At 44.5% G+C, this 21,535-nt stretch overlaps 1 protein-coding gene across 1 annotated transcript in view; it reads right to left on the reverse strand.

The window, feature by feature from the left end:
- The window catches only part of LOC126355715 (solute carrier family 22 member 7-like), a 113,464-nt gene that overhangs the window by 31,556 nt on the left and 60,373 nt on the right, over window positions 1-21,535 (reverse strand). The window contains exons 4-6 of the mRNA XM_050006083.1: window positions 16,963-17,174; window positions 4,205-4,373; window positions 209-430 (exon numbers count right to left, since the gene is read on the reverse strand). Of these exons, the coding sequence (XP_049862040.1) occupies window positions 209-430; window positions 4,205-4,373; window positions 16,963-17,174 (603 nt within the window). The remainder of the gene's footprint in view (window positions 1-208; window positions 431-4,204; window positions 4,374-16,962; window positions 17,175-21,535) is intronic.

The raw sequence follows: 21,535 nt of genomic DNA on the forward strand, positions 1-21,535 counted from the left end.
GGAGTTGTCACCCAGTGACACAAAAGTTTTCGGTCTTTTTTGACCCTGAACAGATTTCAAGGAAATTGGGAAGGTTTCATGTGTTTCAGGACACCGTAGCACTGCCCTTGAAGCAGCAAATTGGGAAGACTGCAGATAATGTGTGTTAGCCATTATCTGCTAGGTTCTAGTAGAACATAGAGGAGTCATAAAGTTATTTGGTAAGCACCTGGCAGTGATGAGGATTACTGTGTTCCTGAAGACGTTCCAGCTGGAGAAGATGCTGAGGAAGCCCCTCCTGTCTGTCTTGCTCTTGCCCACGGTCTGGATCACCTGCAGGGCGAACGGGGGCACCGTGGAGCCGTTGGTGGCTGCTATGCGACGCACAACGGCCAGCGCCTCCTGCTCGCGACCCCTGCACGCCAGCCAGCGTGGAGACTCGGGGAACCACCTGTCACAAAAAAGTACAAGTCTCCTGTATGTACTAAGCACAGTAGTAGTAGTGGAACATTTGTCCACTGGTCAGTTTTACAACAATATTAAATGTGTCAGTTTAAGACAAAGAGGAAATACAATAAAAACTTAATTATAGATTCGGATATTTAAACGGTTACATTTCGAGCTTAACGATAATTTATCGATTGTGTACAATGGTCTTAAGTATTTAGTATGTACATACTCGAAACAAATGTTCAAATGTGTGTGAAATCTTATGCGACTTAACTGCTAAGGTCATCAGTCCCTAAGCTTACACACTACTTAAATTATCCTAAGGATTAACACATACACACACATGCCCGAGGAAGGGCTCGAACCTCCGCCTGGACGAGCCGCACAGTTCATGACTGCAGCGCCCTAGACCGCTCGGCTAATCCCACGCGCTATATACTCGAAACAAAGTGAGAGTGAGCTGAATATGGAAAGTAATGTTGTGTTATTTGTTCATAATATCACCAAACACACACACACACACACATATATATATATATATATATATATATATATATATATATATATATATATATATATATATACTCCTGGAAATCGAAAAAAGAACACATTCACACCGGTGTGTCAGACCCACCATACTTGCTCCGGACACTGCGAGAGGGCTGTACAAGCAATGATCACACGCACGGCACAGCGGACACACCAGGAACCGCGGTGTTGGCCGTCGAATGGCGCTAGCTGCGCAGCATTTGTGCACCGCCGCCGTCAGTGTCAGCCAGTTTGCCGTGGTATACGGAGCTCCATCGCAGTCTTTGACACTGGTAGCATGCCGCGACAGCGTGGACGTGAACCGTATGTGCAGTTGACGGACTTTGAGCGAGGACGTATAGTGGGCATGCGGGAGGCCGGGTGGACGTACCGCCGAATTGCTCAACACGTGGGGCGTGAGGTCTCCACAATACATCGATGTTGTCGCCAGTGGTCGGCGGAAGGTGCACGTGCCCGTCGACCTGGGCCCAGACCGCAGCGACGCACGGATGCACGCCACGACCTACGCAGTGCCGTAGGGGACCGCACCGCCACTTCCCAGCAAATTAAGGACACTGTTGCTCCTGGGGTATCGGCGAGGAACATTCGCAACCGTCTCCATGAAGCTGGGCTACGGTCCCGCACACCGTTAGGCCGTCTTCCGCCCACGCCCCAACATCGTGCAGCCCGCCTCCAGTGGTGTCGCGACAGGCGTGAATGGAGGGACGAATGGAGACGTGTCGTCTTCAGCGATGAGAGTCGTTTCTGCCTTGGTGCCAATGATGGTTGTATGCGTGTTTGGCACCATGCAGGTGAGCGCCACAACCAGGACTGCATACGACCGAGGCACACAGGGCCAACACCCGGCATCATGGTGTGGGGAGCGATCTCCTACACTGGCCGTACACCTCTGGTGATCGTCGAGGGGACACTGAATAGTGCACGGTACATCCAAACCGTCATCGAACCCATCGTTCTACCATTCCTAGACCGGCAAGGGAACTTGCTGTTCCAACAGGACAATGCACGTCCGCATGTATCCCGTGCCACCCAACGTGCTCTAGAAGGTGTAAGTCAACTATCCTGGCCAGAAAGATCTCCGGATCTGTCCCACATTGAGCATGTTTGGGACTGGATGAAGCGTCGTCTCACGCGGTCTGCACGTCCAGCACGAACGCTGGTCCAACTGAGGCGCCAGGTGGAAATGGCATGGCAAGCCGTTCCACAGGACTACATCCAGCATCTCTACGATCGTCTCGATGGGAGAATAGCAGCCTGCATTGCTGCGAAAGGTGGATATACACTGTACTAGTGCCGACATTGTGCATGCTCTGTTGCCTGTGTCTATGTGCCTGTAGTTCTGTCAGTGTGATCATGTGATGTATCTGACCCCAGGAATGTGTCAATAAAGTTTCCCCTTCCTGGGACAATGAATTCACGGTGTTCTTTCCAGGAGTGTAATTGCTGGCACATACACTACTGGTCATTACACCAAGAAGAAATGCAGATGATAAACGGGTTTTCATTGGACAAATGTATTATACTAGAACTGACATATGCTTACATATTCACGCAATTTGGGTGCATAGAACCTGAGAAATCGGTACCCAGAACAACCACCTCTGGCCGTAATAACGGCCTTGATACGCCTGGTCTTTGAGTGAAACAGAGCTTGGATGGCGTGTACAGGTACAGCTGCCGATGCAGCTCCAACACAGTACAACAAGTTCATCAAGGGTAGTGATTGGCGTATTGTGACGAGTCAGTTGCTCGGCCACCATTAACCATACGTTTTCAATTGGTGAGAGATCTGAGAATGTGCTGGCCAGGGCAGCAGTCGAACATTTTCTGTATCCAGAAAGGCCCGTACAGGACCTGCAACATGCGGTCGAGCATTATCCTGCTCAAATGCAAGGTTTCGCAGGGATCGAATGAAGGGTAGAGCCACGGGTCGCAACACATCTGAAATGTAACGTCCACTGTTCAAAGTGGCGTCAATGCGAACAAGAGGTGACCGAGACGTGTAACCAATGGCACCCCATACCATCACGTCGGGTGATATACCAGTATGGCGATGACGAATACACGCTTCCAATGTGTGATCAACGGGATGTCGCCAAACACGGATGCGACCATCATGATGCTGCAAACAGAACCGGGATTCGTCCGAAAAAATGACGTTTTGCCATTCGTGCGCCGAGGTTCGTCGTTGAGTACTACACCATCGCAGGCTCTCCTGTCTGTGATGCAGCGTCATCCGAGCTGATAGTCCATGCTGCTGCAAACGTCGTCGAACTGATCGTGCAGATGGTTGTTGTCATGCAAACGTCCATCATCTGTTGACTCAGGGATCGAGTCGTGGCTGCACGAGCCGTCACAGCCATGCGGATAAGATGTGTGTCATGTCGACTGCTAGTGATACGAGGCCGTTGGGATTCAGTACGGCGTTCCGTATTACCCTCCGGAACCCACCGATTCCATATTCTGCTAACAGTCATTGGATCTCGACCAACGCGAGCAGCAATGCCGCGATACGATAAACCGCAATCGCGATAGGCTACAATCCGACCTTTATGAAAGTGCATTAGAAGCAGATTCCCCCTCCCCCACCCCTCTCACACACACACACACACACACACACACACACACACACACACACACATTTACAAGCACAAACAGTGTAGAGAAAGAAATCACATTACGCAAACATTTTTCCGTGAGAATTAGCTACCTCGGGGTTTAGTTGTACTGGGGCAAACTGAAACCAGAGCTTAAGTCAGACTTTTCTAATTCTACCCAATGCTCAGCTGACAAAGTATACTGAATAGGAGCGTGGCTAGTACATGAATGTAACTCTCATTATATGGTTGATGACGTACGTAGCAGCTGTTTAGGAATATCCAACGCCAACACATCTGTGGCCCCTGCAGATTATGCAGAGGAAAGTTTTATTAATTGCCTGCAATGTACCATGACACGCACGCACCAACGGACCACTCTATTCTACAATAATACGAGACAATCGGATACGCTGTGCATCTCGTTACGTGCTTCACATCACAGGTTTCTACACGCTTGGCTCGCAAAAATAATCTCCTGGCGAACTTCTGCCCGTAGAAAAGACTCGCCGACTTAACACAAGCTGTGTATTTTCGTCGTCCGTTGTTCATTCCGTTCGGAGTACAATAAGTTAATATTTATTGTATCTTTACGCATCCCCATGTATCTTTTACTTTGCGTGTCTTACCTGAAGAAGAAGAATAACGCAAAACAACAGAGGGTAGCAATCGAGACGGAGTAGTTCCAATTGGGCACTGCCCATGCCACGAAACCTGCAAGCATCATTCCAACGGCTTCACTAAAGCACTCGTAGCGGTTGATCGCAGTGCGGTGCTTGACATCAGTCAGCTCCAAACCTGAAACACGAGGAAGCATCGTGAAATCCTTTCAATCTTAGGTATCAAATAACACAGACTTCACTTTAAAGATGTTTCGGAGACGATTCAGTTGTCCACTTGCGGTATAGGCACAATAGCAGTATGAGTGGTTTCACAATAACTAACTTTTAAAGAAAGCCTAAAACAGTAATCGAGCAGTGCTTCCTAAGCCAAGGGCATTTGATCTTCGCCATTGGTAGTACAAATGTTATTGACATTGAAATTTTTACTGTGTTTGCAGCCAGTTGCCATCAGTTTTCATGAATTTTGGTTTATTTCTTGACATGTAGCATTGGTCACATCTGCGATATATTGCGAAGTCAACAGGTTCATACTGATCATTTACATGACTGGCTTTTATATTGCACTTAATCTGCACTTAAAGTTACAAGGGGAGGTCACGGCGTTCGTATCATGGATTTACTTCAAACTTTGTACACTTTTAGTATTCCGTTAGGGCAGCATAACGTGTAAATAGTAAGGCGTACTACTTGGGCAATTTCGAGAAAACGGCGAGAGGTGTTTTACTCGTCAGTGATGTACCAGTGCGTTGCGACTCTGACCATGATATAATTGTGCTCATGCGGTTAGTGTTCGAGCTCCATCATCGGTTAATTACTGGACCGAACGCCGCTTACTTTTTTAATTTATGTTTTTCAAAACAGTAATCATACTATTTTGTACATATTATATTTGAAGATAATGTGATGAAAAGACAAGTGTATTTGCATGAACTTTTACCAAATTTCCGATGTTATTTGGGTATTTGCTAATATATGTTGTCGCAACAAATACTATATTTATAATTATCTAGAACTAAACGACCAAACGCATAATGCTTTCACGAAAATATACCTGCAGTCGGGTAAGGCACCGAAACTGCTTTCCATCTGGAAGCTTTGATCTGCAGACACAGGTTTCAAGGACGAGGGACAGCCCTTGAAAGCTCGAGTCAGATATCGTCAAATACAGATGTGAATAACTTTATACGATAATACAATGAGTTACAATATGCCAGAATATGAGGGTAATGTACGATTAACCGTCGAATGTGCTTGGTACAGAATTTTCAGAATGATATTTTTCACAGACACGGAAAACATGAATTAAAACGGCATCTAGTACACCGAATTAACGCAATTCACACGCATGCACAAGGAATCTTCAGAATTTCTACGGAAATTTAAAAAGTTTCTCTTTCCTCCGACAATTTGGATGCAAACCATGCCTAACGCAATATTTTCGTAAATGTCGGTGCCGAAAATTGGCGATGATATGATATTTAAGGTTGCAGCGCATGGGTACATTAATGAAGTGTGAAACTTCTCTTGCGATTTTCTCGAAACTGCCTAAGCAGTACGCCTTAGTACTTGCTCGTTATGTTATCCTAATAGACTACTAAATGTGTACAAAGTTTGCAGTAAATCTGTGACCAACATCGTGGTCTTTCCTTGTTAGTAACTTAAATCCACTCGTATAGATATATTATCTGTTCTGAAATCCATTGGTAGAAGGAGTTGCTAAGTGGAAATGCCAGTTGCTTCAACTCTTTTCAGTTCGCCAGTACACATGGCAGGTGGCTGAACATATAATGATGAGCCAAAACATTACGGTTACTGCCCACCACGAGACTGAATGTTGCCTGGTGTTGTTGCGAGTACGTGTCGTCCACGGATATAACAACCAATAAAAAAAAAAAAAAAACGTTCAAATGTCTCTGAGGACTATGGGACTTAACATCTATGGTGCTCAGTCCCCTAGAACTTAGAACTACTTAAACCTAACTAACCTAAGGACATCACACAACACCCAGCCATCACGAGGCAGAGAAAATCCCTGACCCCGCCGGGAATCGAACCCGGGAACCCGGGCGTGGGAAGCGAGAACGCTACCGCACGACCACAAGATGCGGGCTAACAACTAATAACTCGAGATATAAAACATATCAATCCGCTCTCAACTTTCAATATAGTTTCCATATGTTGGCTACATTTCCTACACAGTAATGTTTGGCCTAAAATGAAGTATCCGCAAAGTCTACGCAATGCGATTTTACCTCTGCAAATTCTTGAAAATTTTGTGCAGTCGTTGACTTAGTTTCGTGCAGCACAGTATCTCTGACAAATAATGAAAATAAATTCAGTCCTTCATCGGACGAAGATATCAATGAGGAAGAATGAAACTTTTTACTGAATAGTTTTCTTAAAATCGAATCACAAGTATTTCATAGCAGCTGGCTCGTCCGTTCCAGTGCTTTGCCGAGAAGACTCATAGCTGTCGCACTTACTGTTAGGCCGTGTCTTACGTGAGCGACAGAAGCGAGCGACAGCGCGAGAGAGCTTTAGGCGACAAAGCACAACCGCAGGTGTAGTTACGGAAGTGTCCTACACGAGCGACAACTGTGTCGCTGCCTGTCTCCCGCTGCAACGGGCGACGTTTTGAATTCAAACGTGTTTGAATCTTGTCGCTGCAGCACGCGCGTCTGAGAGCTTCTTGGCAAAACAGTGGATCGGACGCGACGGCAGCTATGAATTACTTAACATCCGATTTTAAGAAAACTATTCGTTGAAAAAATGTGATTCTTCTGCAACCTATAGCGTGATATCTTTAAACGATAAATGTCAGAATTTATTTTCGTTATTCATCATAGTTTTACTGTACTGCACGAAATTGAGTATATGGCTCCACGAAACTTTTAAGAATTTGCAGAGGTAAAATAACATTGTGTAGACCTGACATATAGTTCATTTAAGGCCATACATTACTGCGTATGAAATGTAACCAATAAATCTAAATTGTATTTAAAGTTGAGACCGGAATGATATCTCTTTCCATTCTTGAGGTATTGGTTGTTATATCCGCAGACGGGTCGCTCTCGGCGTGTCCGAATCTTTCCTGTGCTTCGGGAATCAAGTGGCCGTAAAAATCGTAATGTCTCATAAAAGGTTCGATACCTTTTTGTAAACGCGTCAACAGAGCGAAAACAAGACTCCCCATAACTTACACTATGAGGTTTTGTCCAAATTTTCATGGCCAAGCAAAGGGAGAGAAACAGGAAAACGGGGTAACAAAGTGACCAGCATGAGGTCTAGTTTGGCATGAAAATATTTAACTGCTTGAAAGTAATCAGGGTAATGAACGAAAACTTAATTAACAAGCTGAGGAAAAATTGAAATATTTCACTGAAAGCTGCTGTAAATGAAGTGTCAAAAATTTCATCTGTTCAAGACATAGCTATTTTGCACATAAAAAGATACATTGATGCGGTATTTAAATGTCAACAAGGCTTCCTTCGAATCAAGTACGTTAGGAAGGCAAACGAGGAGTCAGTAAGATCATACTTTTTGAATAAAACTTGAAATTAAAAAACGGAAGAAATCAGTCAAATATTTTATGAAAAGATTTGTGTAAAAGAAAGAAATAGATCAGAGAAACGTTCTATGTGCCTTTGAATGATGATCGAAATCACAAACAGAAAATGAAGTGCACCAAACGTTTCACTAATATTTTTTATTTCATACTTTTAGACAAATCATTACACCAAATGTTTGACTTTCTTTTCAAAAATTTTGTAGGCTTTACTTTTACAGACTATTTAGAGTAATTGAAACACTTGGCCTTAACACTGACTGCTGATGAATTACGTTCACAACATCAAATATCTGTCAAATTTCATGTTCATTGTAATTTATTAGGAATTAAATGTGTGTGAAATACTGGGATAGGTGTGAAGGTAAAGTTCTTTGGAAAGACCTTAAAAATATACTTAGCGATGCAGTGTAAACAGTATACATAAAACTTAGAATACAGAATCGCAGTTGAATCAGTAAAAATATATGAATTGTCGGGAATCGAACTCGGGACCTTACTCTCGCACTTCATTATGATCTGTGTACGCTACGACTACATCACAGCTACCTAATGTCCACTATTAACATTGTTTATTCTTATGTTTGTATTTAGAAAAGTTATTCATGTAGTAGTCATTCCCCCATATTTATTGGCTGTTAAAAGTTCTTGACATTGTAATAAAACATTCGTATTTATTTTATGGATGAGATAGTCGAATGCTCCTCTGCTCATTCACATGTATTCGAAGAACTTGTCTGGTGATCTTTGTAGGTGACGATACTTATGAAATTCTCCATGGAGATAGCTCCCTTTGTAAATTTCATGCACAGCATTCCTTTTCGCTTTTTTTCTTAAGTAAACTGAATTCTGTAGCCTTACTCTCCAGCTACAGTATTCTACAGATTAAGGACGCCGTTTTACAGAAACAGCTGGTTGGCTCTAAGCAGCCATCTTGTAGCACGACATGGTCGCTCACACGCAGGACACCCAAGGTTTTCGCCCGATGCTGCTGCTTGTCGCTGGAGTGTCGCGTATCCAGAAGTCACTCTCTGTCGCTCGCTTCTGTCGCTCGCGTGGGATGCGGTGAGAGACGAGAACCAATTGATCCAAACGTCCTCCTTGGGGAGCGCCGTCGTTCTGGAAATCTTTCCCCACACAAACGTTGAACGAAACGGCCATTACAGCAAATGGACATCTAGCATCTCCGCAATGAAGTGCACCTCCACTGCACTGTACTGAAAATCAAGTCCATGATGCACACTGTAAACAGTTAACGCTATGTGCTTGCACAGTCTGTGATGAACGCTAAACAGTTGATGCAACGTGCTTACAAAGTCTGTGATGAACACTAAACAGTTGATGCTACATGCATGATGTTAGTAGAGCGATGAAAGTAGTCCAATGTCAACACAAGCAACGAAGTTTGAAAGATTTCAGGGCACTCCCACTTCTGGTACGGTGTCGTGCTGCTTAATATTCTTAAGGAAGATGATCTTTATTACTTGGTTGCTACACTGGATACGATCTGACTTTATTCATATGATGCAATGGTTGGCAGTGGTTAACACTCTTGCTTGGGGACTGAAAGCCTGGGTGAGAGTTGGTTCTTGTGGATATGTCTACCGTTTTGAAGTATACTAGGGTGTCCATTCGTCCCGTTTTTCCCGGAACAGTCCCATTTTTTACCAAAATGTCCCACTGTTCCGAAAGTTTTTTTTTTTTGGGGGGGGGGGGGAGGGACGCTCAAATGTCTCGTTTTTTATGATTCCGGTTGGCTAGAGCATTTTACGCTACTGGTTGTTTGACTTGCTACTAACTGCGCCATTATTTAGGCTAGGAAGCGTGTGATGACTTTCAGCATACCCCAAACATGTACCGAACTGTCAAAAATCGCAAGTAATTTTAAACGCACTATAGGTTACGAATAACAACGAAAATTCTTCTCTTCTAAATCGATCCACTGAATCCGTCCTTTCGGTCCAGAGATACTCTACACCACTGATACTTGCTCTCGGGCTTTCATCACCACACTGTTAACGTTTTGCACTGTGCAAACACTGTTTCACTACGCCAAAACGAACGTGTAATTTTAGCAGCAATATAAAAAGCTGGTAGTGGAGAAACTGTAGAATGTACGTTGTGCAGATCAAAATTTGCTATTGGTCATGGTGGAAGGTCTGACATCGTGAATCACATTAAGACGAAGAAACATTGCATGAGTGATCAAAAGAAAAGAGCAAATAAATGCATGAGTGACTACTATGTAAACTTAAAATCAGTAACAGAAATGGATAGGCAGTTGGCAGCACAAGACGCTACGTTTGCATATCACAGTGCAATGCATAACCATAGCTTTAAGTCAAGTACTACAGCAGTTATTAAAAACTTTTTAATCCTAAAGTCACACGTGGACACACAAAATGAAATGCAATCATTTCAAATGTTAGTGCACTGTATGTAGCTCAACAGGTTTTAAATGGACTGAAAAGTGCTCGATTCATTTCTGTAATGATTTATACATCGAATCATGTGGATTTGAAGTTGGTTCCTCTCCTTATCAGTATTTTCACCCTGGAAATGGCATCACGGTGAAAGTGCTCGAATTGGTTAATTTAGCTGGAGAAACTTCAGATTTACTTCAGAATTATGTGCTGGAAGCTTTAAAGAAATATGATCTTGAGGGAAAGGTGAATGCAGTTTCTACAGACAACGCTAACAGAAATTTTGGTGGTAAGCAGAGGAAAGGAAAAAACAATTAGTTCTATAAACTGCAACAGAACACAGTGAATAATATAGTAGGTGTTCGCTGTCCAGCACACGTGGTGGGTTACAAACTGGCTCAGGTTGCCTACCAATCGACTGCCAATTAATTGTAAACAAAATCTACCAGCATTTCCACATATATACAGTAAGGATTGAATCTCTGAAGTTATTCTGTAAGTTTACTGAAACTGAATACAAACCTGTACTTAGGCACAGCAAGACAAGGTGGCTATCTCTGCTGCCAGCATTGGAAAGAATTGTAGAGATATTTCATGCTTTGAAATCATATTTGATTTCCCTTGATAAGTCTCCTGTTATTCTTAAACAATTCTTTGATAACCCTGTGTCTATTGTTCTTCTACATTTTCGTGTTAGCCAGCTAAAACCTTTCTCCACAACAATTAAATGTATTGAGAAACAAGAAATCACGATAGTGGAAGTTTATCAAGAAATAAAGAAATTATTGGGCAAATTACAATGTAGAAAATCTGAAAGATTTCTCACATCCTTTGTACATGAGACTCTAAGAGAGCGGGAAGAATAGGGTGAAATAACTATAGAACAATTTCATATTTATGCTGACATCTTCTATGGCTCTTGCATTGAGTATATTAAAGAATGATGTTTCCCATTTCTCACACCTTTTAAGACATTTGACTGAGATAATACTGAAAAGGAGCGGCTACAGTGGAAGGATATTCAGGACTGTTGTGTTTTTTTTTTCTTTCAAAGAATTGTACCAAATTTTCCTGTTGATGAAGACGAACTGTTCGATGAATTTTCATTTGCACAGAACTTCATAAAAAGTGAAGGAGGAGACAAGGAAAGTGTTAGCGCAACATGGTGTAAAAAATTTGCTCATTCCAAAAATAAACACATTAACATGAAAAACACGATTCATCTGGTGGAGTTTTGTCTGGCAATTCCTGGGTCAAATGCTGCTGTGGAACGTGTGTTTTCGTTAGTGAACTCTTTGTGGTCAGACGGAAAAAACAGAATGAAAGTTGAAACAGTGAGGGCCTTGCTCATTGTCAAAACACACTTTAATGGTGTATCGTGTACTGATTTTTATGGTACAATTTCAAACGAAAATGCACTTCTCGATAAAGTACACAAAAGTGAAAAGTACGGTAATAGTGTGGCAGAATAATTGTAAAAAGTGATTTGGGATCATCTGAGTGCGCGTTGTAAAGGTAAACTTGTATGTGTATTAAATTTAGTCAATATAATATTTATGTCCCGTTTTTTTTCCCTTCATTGTCCCAGGATTGTCCCTACTTTATTTTAAATGTCCACTTTTTCAATTAAAATGAAATGGGCACCCTAAAGTATACCAATGTGGATCTGGTGGGAGGCAGCCAGTCAGTGAGTTTGGTGGTTTTACGTCTTTGTTTGGTGGTATCAAGCACGAGAACCACGAAGTAGTTTGCGACAACTTATTTACAAGTGTCCCACTACTCCAAGAGCTCAAAAAAGGGGCATTCGGGCTGTGGGACATGCCGAGTAAACCGGCTTAGAGGTGCTCAGCCAGTGCTTCCTTCAGACAAAGACATGAGAAAGGGCGCATCAGGGGACTGTGCTTCTGTCGTGGGTAAAGAGGGCCTTACCATTACAAAAAGGCTGGACAGTAGGTGTGTGCATGTTGCTCCTACCTGTACTGGTGGACAGCCCATTTCACAAGTTCAGAACTGGAGCAAGAAAGAGAACAAGAGCATCAGTGTACCTCAACCATTCAGTGTCACACGTTACAATCGTCATATAGCAGGTGTAGACACCATGGACCAGTGTCTAGTATTATATCCACATTGAGGATGAAATGGACGGTGGTACATGCGTGTCTTTTTTTCATTTTATTGATGTGGGTATTGTGAGCTCTTGGTGGCTGTATAGACAGGCAAGAAATGACATCTGTCACCTTTATTTCAAGGCGTCAGTGCCACGGTCCTTCATAAACTTGGGAAAATACGGACAGCCACCAGGAAGGAGATGAAGACCAGTTTCTACTCCAAGATTCCAGAAAAAGGGACCAGTTTGTAAAGCAGCAGTTGAGGTGAGATTTCATCAACAGAATCACTGGCCGAAACTTTTGGACATAAAAAATGCAAACGGATGTCGTTATGAAATTTGCAAAAGGAAAACTAAGTATGTTTGCATTGCATGTAAGGAACCTCTGTGTCCAAATTACGTTCAGTTTCCATACAAAAAGAAATAATTAACAGATGAAGACTCAAGAGTTCTCAAGTGGACATCTCTGTATTTAGTTTGTAAACAGCAAATTTGAATAAAACTTTATATTTTGTGATAATAGGCATTTTACTTTACTATATAAACACCATTTCAAAAAAATTTCTCACTTGTTAATAATTTATGCATGACAGGGATAAAATAAGTGTTTCATGTTTCCTTCTTAGATTTTTATTCCTTTATTCATTGGTCTTGTAGAAACTAAATCCATGCATGTTAACACAGATTTACGTGAAGAAAAACTATTTTGGGGTATTTTATAGCTGTGAGGCCCTAGAAACAACCGTTTTTTGAAGCAGTTGTACCTAACATAGAAATGCTTCTGAAACCTGTTATGGAAATCTCTAAAGCAATTCAACGCCACTTGTTGCTGTTTGAATAGATGTTACAGTACATTATCAGATAAGTATATAAGTATGTAGAAAAAGTTGAAGTATATTTTAAAATTTTTTATGAATTTCTGGCTTGACAACTTTATAGAAGGCTCGTTCATATAGCATTTTCGAATATATGCTGCCAGACGAAATGCAGAACTATCAAGACCATTTTATTGACAAGTGAGGTGACAAACAGTTCACCGTTGTAGCAGTGTATGACAATATGATATGATAACAAATTCAGATCAAATGAAGCACACATAACACAGTTAAGGGTGCACATACATTTGCATCAATACATAGTGTATCCCCTCTGGCGGCAATGCAAGCGTGTACTCTCGCATGCAAACGATCATAAAGGGGCTGAATAACATCCAGCGATAGATTGCTGCAGGCACTTTGCGCCTTCTGTTGTAGTTCAGCAATAGCTCTTGTAGATTCTGGAGAATGAATAAGTTACAACACGTTCCTTACAAGATCAACTGTCGATATATCTGGTGATTTTGCTAGTCAGCGAAGTTGTTTCACGCCACTAAAAGCGTGTTGCGCCGCTGCCACCGCATCTGGCCGTGCATTGTCCTGTTGGAAGAGGACATTACCTTTTGTAAGTAGGCTGTTTTGGTTTTTATATTGGTAACGCCACGTAGCGCTCTGTATGAAAATCACTGACTGTGCTGTGTGCAGCCTGTGGTTGGTTGGTATTGTTGGAATATTCGCTATTGTAGTGTTGGGCAGTTGGATGTGAACAGTGCGTAGCATTGAGCAGTTGGAGGTGAGCCGCCAGCAGTGGTGGATGTGGGGAGAGAGATGGTGGAGTTTAGAGAGCGGATGATCTGGACGTGTGTCCATCAGAGACAGTAAATTTTGAGAGACTGGATGTCATGAACTGATATATATATATATATATATATATATATATATATATATATATATATATATATATATATATAGTGACTTTTGAACACTATCAAGGTAAATACATTGTTTGTTCTCTATTAAAATCTTTCATTCGCTAACTATGCCTATCAGTAGTTAGTGCCTTCAGTAGTTAGAATCTTTTATTTAGGTGGCAGTATTGGTGCTCGCTGTATTGCAGTTGTTCGAGTAATGAAGATTTTTGTGAGGTAAGTGATTCATGAAAGGTATAGGTTATTGTTAGTCTAGGTCATTCTTTTGTAGGGTTTATTGAAAGTCAGATTGCGTTGCGCTAAAAATATTGTGCCATCTGCCTCCCCACATCCACCACTGCTGGCGGCTCACCTCCAACTGCACAACGCTACGCGCTGTTCACATCCAAATGTCCAACACTACAATAGCGAATATTCCAACAATGCGAACCAGCCACAGACTGCACACAGCACAGCCAGTGATTTTCATACAGAGCGTTACGCGGCGTTACCAACATAAAGACCTAAGCAGCCTACTTACACTTTCTGTCTTAGAAATGGCAGTAGCCCAAGGATAATAGCCTGCCCGATGTAGCGGGCGCTGGTTAGTTCACCCTTCAGAAACACCAAGCGTGATGGCGAGTTGTAACTCACGTCCCCCACACCTCGAAGCCTGGGATGGGACCTGTGCGATGTGGGAGAGTGCACTCTGGTATGGGCAGCTCACTGGGTCTACGCCACACTTCATCACTCACACGCAGACAGAACCCATTCTCATCACTGAAGACAACAGAGTGCCAATCATCTCGCCAGTCAACTCTTCCAGGACACAAGAGTAGCCATAGGTAGTCTGGCCAGAGACACGTGTGAACTTAATCCCGCTGCAAGCAGACGGCTGCTAATGAGGCCTCATGATGCAGCAGGTGCAACGTGTGCCACAGTTTCGGCCCTGCATGATGTTCGGGGGTCCGCCGCTGCTCGCAAACTGCGTGTTTTCCCTGCACAAATGTACAAAACCTGGTATACAGGTGTGGGAATGTTGCAGAGACCACTGTTGAAAGCAGCGACGGCCCATCGGTACATTGTGCCTAAGATGTGCAGCAGTCCATTGATACACTACTGGCCATTAAAATTGCTACACCAGCAAGAAAAGCAGATGATAAACGGGTATTCACTGGACAAATATATTATACTAGACCTGTCACGTGATTACATTTTCACGCAATTTGGATGCATAGATCCTGAGAAATCAGTACCCAGAAAAACCACCTCTGGACGTAATAACGGCCTTGAAACGCCTGGGCACTGAGTCAGACAGAGCTTGGATGGCGTGTACAGGTACAGCTGTCCATGCAGCTCCAACACGGTACCACAGTTCATCAAGAATATTAACTGGCGTATTGTGACGAGCCAGTTGCTCGGAAACCATAGACCCCTCGTTTTCATTTGGTGGGAAATCTGGAGAATGTGCTGGCCATTCTGTATACAGAAAGGCTCGTACAGGACCTGCAACATGTGGTCGTGCATTATCCTGTTGAAATGTACGGTTACGCAGGGATTGAATGAAGGGTAGAGCCACAGGTCGTAACACATCTGAAGTGTAACGTCCACTGTTCAAAAATGCCGTGACTGCGAACAAGAGGTGACCGAGACGTGTAACCAATGGCACCCCATGAAATCGAGCCGGGTGATACGCCAGTATGGCGATGACGAATATACGCTTCCAATGTCCGTTCACCGCGATGTCGCTAAACACGGATGCGACCACAATGATGCTGTAAACAGAACCTGGATTCGTCCGAAAAAATGACGTTTCGTCATTCGTATACCCAGGTTCGTCGTTGAGTACACCAACGCAGGCGCTGCTGTCTGTCATGCAGTGTCAAGGGTAACCGCAGCCATAGTCTCCGAGCTGATACTCCATGCCGCTGCAAACGTCGTCGAACTGTTCGTGCAGATGGTTGTCGTCTTGCAAACGTCCCCATCTCTTTACTGAGGGATCGAGACGTGGCTGCACGATCGGTTACAGCCGCGCGGATAAGATACCTGTCATCTCGACTGCTAATGATACGAGGCCGCTGGGAGCCAGTACGGCGTTCCGTATTACCCTCCTGAACCCACAGATTCCATATTCTGCCAACAGTCATTGGATCTCGACCAACGCGAGCACCAATGTCGCGAAACGATAAACCGCAATCGCAATAGGCTACAATCCTATCTTTATCAAAGTCGGAAACATGATGGTACGCATTTCTCCTCCTTACACGAGGCATCACAACAACGTTTCACCAGGTAACGCCGCTCAACTGCTGTTTGTGTATGAGAAATCGGTTGGAAACTTCCCTCATGTCAGCACGTTGTAGGTGTCGCCACCGTCGCCAACATTGTGTGAATGCTCTGAAAATCTGATCATTTGGATATCACAGCATCTTCTTCCTCTCGGTTAAATTTCGCGTCTGTAGCACGTCATCTTCGTGGTGTAGCAATTTTAATGGCCGGTAGTGTACAAGCATCCAGCTTCCCACATCCACACAATGGCGCCCCATTCAATTGGCTGAAGCCCTTCAACAGGGTTACGTTCTCGCGAGTGGGGTGTGGTTGTGCCATATGAAGAATGTTGCCAACGCTACTCACCTCGAAACTCAGCACAGTTACTGCCTCCAGAGCCAATGCTCAGGATGCACATATAGGCCTCCTTAGCACTATCTTATCGACAAAGACCGTGATAAATGATTCATTAATATTACAAGCCATTAGTACCAACATATTATACCATGGTAACGCTGAACATAGTCCTTGAGAGTTCTACATTTCTTCTCAGGCATTTGAAGTTCATACAGCGCTTTTCCGTGGTTCTGGAATGAGGAAACTGCCCTAATGTTTCTAAAGATATTCTGATACTGTCGAGATTACTGTAACAGCTACGTCAGTTTTTTTAACACTCACCAACAGACAAGACCGATTCCACCATGGGCGCAGCTGCGGCTGACACGAGGGATGCCGCCAGGATGAAGAGCGGCAGCACGTGTGGAGACAGCACGACCAGCACTCTGCTGACCACGTGGGCTGACAGGCACAGCAGCTGCTGGGGGCGGCGGCCGTACCTGGCGTCAGCAAGAGTCAGCTCAACCCGTGTGTCGCGGTACTGGGCAGTCCAGCTAGCACATAGAGTGACATGATCACGTGCTGACACTCATTAACAAAACTATTCCATTTATTTGTTGATGGACTTTATGGTTGGGACAGACAGTAGCAGAAACTGGAGTAGTCTGGACCTTAGACTGTTTACGAGTGACTGTCAACAGTTTCGGCTCTAATCACATACGCCAAATGGGTGCGTGTTTGTCGGCCATGTGGACGGCGCCAGTATCCGGTAAGGGGGCAGGTTTTCAAATGGTTCAAATGGCTCTGACCACTATGGGACTTAACATCTGAGGTCATCAGTCCCCTAGACTTAGAACTACTTAAACCTATCTAACCTAAGCACGTCACACACATCCATGCCCGAGTCAGGATTCAACCCTGCGATCGTAGCCGCGCCTCGGTTCCTGACTGAAGTGCCTAGAACCGATCGGCCACAGCAGCCGTCCCCTCTTTAGCAGATCTGTGGCCTCTTCTAGGTGTTCTGCCAATAAAAGGCAGTCTCTCGTGCGCGTTTCCCACGTTTTCTGTGTGTTCTTTCCAACTTGAATTGTTCGTGAAACTTCCTGGCACATATAACTGTATGCCGGACCGAGAATCGAACTCGAGACCTTTGCCTTTGGTAGGCAAGTGCTCTACTATCTGAGCTACCCAAACACGGCTCACGCCCCGTCCTTTAACAGCTTTACTTCTGCCAGTACCTCGTCTTCTACCTTCCACACTTGGTAGAGCACTTGCCTGCAAAAGGCAAAGGTCACGAGTTCGAGTCTCGATCTGGCACACAGTTCTAATCTCCCAGGAAGTTTCATGTCAGCGCACACTTCGCTGCAGAGTGAAAACCTCATTCTGCAAACATTCCCAAGGCTGTGGCTAAGACACGTCTCCGCAACATCCTTTCTTTCAGGAGTGATAGCTCTGCAAGGTTCGCAGGAGAGCTTCTGTGAAGTTTGGAAGGTAGGATTCGAGGTACTGGCAGAAATAAAGCTGTGAGGACGGGGCGTGAGTCGTGCTTGAGCAGCTCAGTTGGCAGAGCACTTGCTCGCGAAAGGCAAAGGTTCCGAGTTCGAGTCTCGGTCCGGCACACAGTTTTAATCTACCAGGAAGTTTGATCACGATTTACCACCTGAGATCAGGACTCATCTGACGAGGCTACGATTTCCCAGTCGCCTAGGGTTCGACCGATAATGTGACCACCCCATGAGAGACGATGAAGGCGATGTCGTGATGCTAACAAACGCACTCGCGTCTGTCGTCTGCTGCCTTGGCCCATTATAGCCGAATTTCACCGCACTCTCTCGACTATGTTGAAAAATACTACTATTTATGTGAATCACTTCGATGTGTAGTGCACCATTCAATAAAAGCTACTTGGTCTGCGATAATAAAGTGTAACTTATGTTTTGAAGTCCCCTCGTAAACATGCTGACTTGAAAGAACTTGAGAGAGGACAAGTTACAGTTTCGCATACGGAAAATTACTAAAGATTTTGTTGCAACTTGATGGGCCTCAAGCGTGACTTCAGAAAGCTAATGCCTGAGCAGATGTTGATGGAGCCCAGTAGGGCTCTAAACACATGAGGTATTTTTATGATTCGTAGCTCCTACAAACAGCTTGTTGGGGAGTTGAAAGCAAATGGCGACGAGCCCATCCCTTAGTAAATCGTGCCAGACAGGTCCACAGCCGTACGGGGCAGACAGGGCAGCCCCTCCTCCAGACAGATCTCCAGCAGAACAATGCCGTGATACCTGCCGTGGCGGCAGCAGAAGGCCTGGGCTGGGGCGACTGTCTAAAGGAAAGTGTCTACACAGTGGAGTCGTAAACGGGGCATTGTGAGCACAGCCACACGTAATAAAAATTCACGTTTTCGTGTTTGCCGATAGTGCAAAATAGGTCAGATAACCACTTCCTTCGGCTGCCATGGCTGATTAAGAAACCTCCAGCATCTAAGAAACATTTAGAGATAGAATCTTTATTACACCTCACAGCTAGGACTAACAAGCTCCAAGGCTCAGGCGATTTAGATAAAGAACTTTGAATTCTATCTGTTCGCTTGTTGCCATGGGAAGACACACGACTTCAGAAAAAATCAGCTCTCGCCCTCTGCGAGAACTTAAAAAGCCAGTAATTGGGAGTATCTTTTTTTTCAGAGATACAAGTTCCTTAACGCTTCCCCTGGTTTGACATGAGTTTGTGCTGCCGTGTGGGAGCGAATATTTAGCGCCTATAGAGCCCTGTGATTGGGTGAAGGCAGTGTCGTTCATGTACTTTGCAGGAAAACTGTATTTTCTTCTGGAGAGGTGCAAGTCACTCAGGTGCAGGACTTAGGTCTGGTAAGCACTTCTGCTCAAAGCTCTGGCATGTGTGGTTGGTACTTGGGACCTGTCCTGAGACTGACTTCACTTGCAAGTACTTCACCCTGGGGCTCCTGTGGTGAAGTTCTTGCTGTACCGACAGTGTGACTTGAAACGCTCGCACAACTCGTTTGCTTAGGGCACACTTATTCGTTTTTTGGTTACCAGTCTTGACGATTGATATCCTTGTGGGCTCTGTCGTATATGTGAGCCAAATTGGTCATTGGTATGACCAGCGAATGTGTGTATCACACACTGAGATCTACCATGATTTCAGGACTGTGATAGAGAGTAAAATGCGATCCGTCTACCTCATCCCTAGTCACGTTCCCACGTGAAGGACACAGGGTAACGTACTGCCGGTCCGGCATTGTCAGGGGGTACAGATCTCAATCGCCACTTGCTGTCAGCTGTACATGTGTACACACATGCTCATAAATAATGGATAATGCTGATACATGGTGAAACAATGCTCTGGTGGGCGGTTTGCGGGTTTAAATCACCTTTGGGTATGACCCTGTGGTGCATTTTACCTGTGGTCGTCGCAGCAGGCCACATAAGCAGAGGTGTGTTGGTGCATGCCAGAGTACAGTGCAGCGAGTAAGAGTGCAGTCGTTTTCAGACATGCTAATAGTAACTGTGTGTTGAAAATGGCTGAAAGAACACATATTGATGACGTTATGAGGGGTAGAATACTAGGGCGACTGGAGGCTGGTCAAACAAAGCTGGTCGTAGAACAGGCCCTCCGTGTCCACAAAGCGTGATCTCAAGATTATGGCAACGATTCCAGCAGAGAGGAAACGTGTCCAAGCGCAACAATACGAGACGTCCACAGAAGACCGATATCTCACCATCAGTGCCTGCAGTCGGCCACGGAGTCCTGCAGGTAGCCTTGCTCGGAACCTTATCGCAGCCACTGGAACAGTTCTCTCCAGACACACAGTCTGCAGACGACTGAGGAGACATGGTTTATTCGCCCAGAGACCTGCAAGGTGCATTACACTGACCCCTGATCACAGGAGAGCTTGTAATACCTGGTGTCAAGAACACAGTACATAGTCACTGGAACAGTGGAGCAGGGATAGTCTGAACAGTGATTCTCGCCGGGTTTTCATCTGGCGTGAACCAGGAGCCAGATACCAACCTGTTAATGTCCCTGAAAGTGTACTGTGTGGAGGTCATCGTTTGATGGTGTAAGGTGGGATTATGATTGGTGCAAGTACACCCCTGCGTGTGTTTGACAGAGAAACTGTAACAGGTCAGGTGTATCGGGACGTCATTTTGCACCAGTATGTCCGCCTTTCCAGGGGTGCAGTGGGTCCACGTTCCTCCTGATAGATGATAACGCACGGCTCCACCGAGCTGCCATCGTGGAGGAGTACCTTGAATCAGAAGATATCAGTCGAATGGAGTGGCCTGCCTGTTCTCCAGACCTAAACCCCATCGAGCACGTCTGTGATTGTCTCGGTCGACGTATCTCTGCACGTCTTCAAACCCCTACGACACTTCAGGAGCTCCGACAGGCACTGATTCAACAATCGGATGCTATACCCCAGCTGCTGCTCGACCACCTGATCCAGAGTATGCCAACCCGTTGTGCGGCCTGTGTACGTCTGCCTGGTGATCATATCCCATATTTATGTTGGGGTACATGAGCAGGAAACAGTGGCGTTTTGTAGCACATGTGTTTCGGGACGGTTTTATCAATGCATCTCCAATACCGTGTACTTACAGATCTGTGTCGTGTGTGTTCCCTATGTGCCTATGCTATTAGATCCAGTTTTATGTAGTGCCACGTTGTGTGGCACCACATTCTGCAATCATCCTTAATTTATGAGCATGAGTGTAGATAAACTTCAGTAGATTTGTTCAATCAAATTCTGATCAGTGTCACATCAATTCAGCTTGCGTTATCCACACTTTTAGGATCAGAGTACTTGACTCACTGATCACCTAGTTAAACTGCTTTGCCACCCAGGATGCACCGAGTGCAGTATTAAAGCACTAGTTAGTTGCTTAGGGTAGTC

Source organism: Schistocerca gregaria, chromosome 3, assembly GCF_023897955.1.
Source record: "Schistocerca gregaria isolate iqSchGreg1 chromosome 3, iqSchGreg1.2, whole genome shotgun sequence".
Lineage (NCBI taxonomy): Eukaryota > Metazoa > Arthropoda > Insecta > Orthoptera > Acrididae > Schistocerca > Schistocerca gregaria.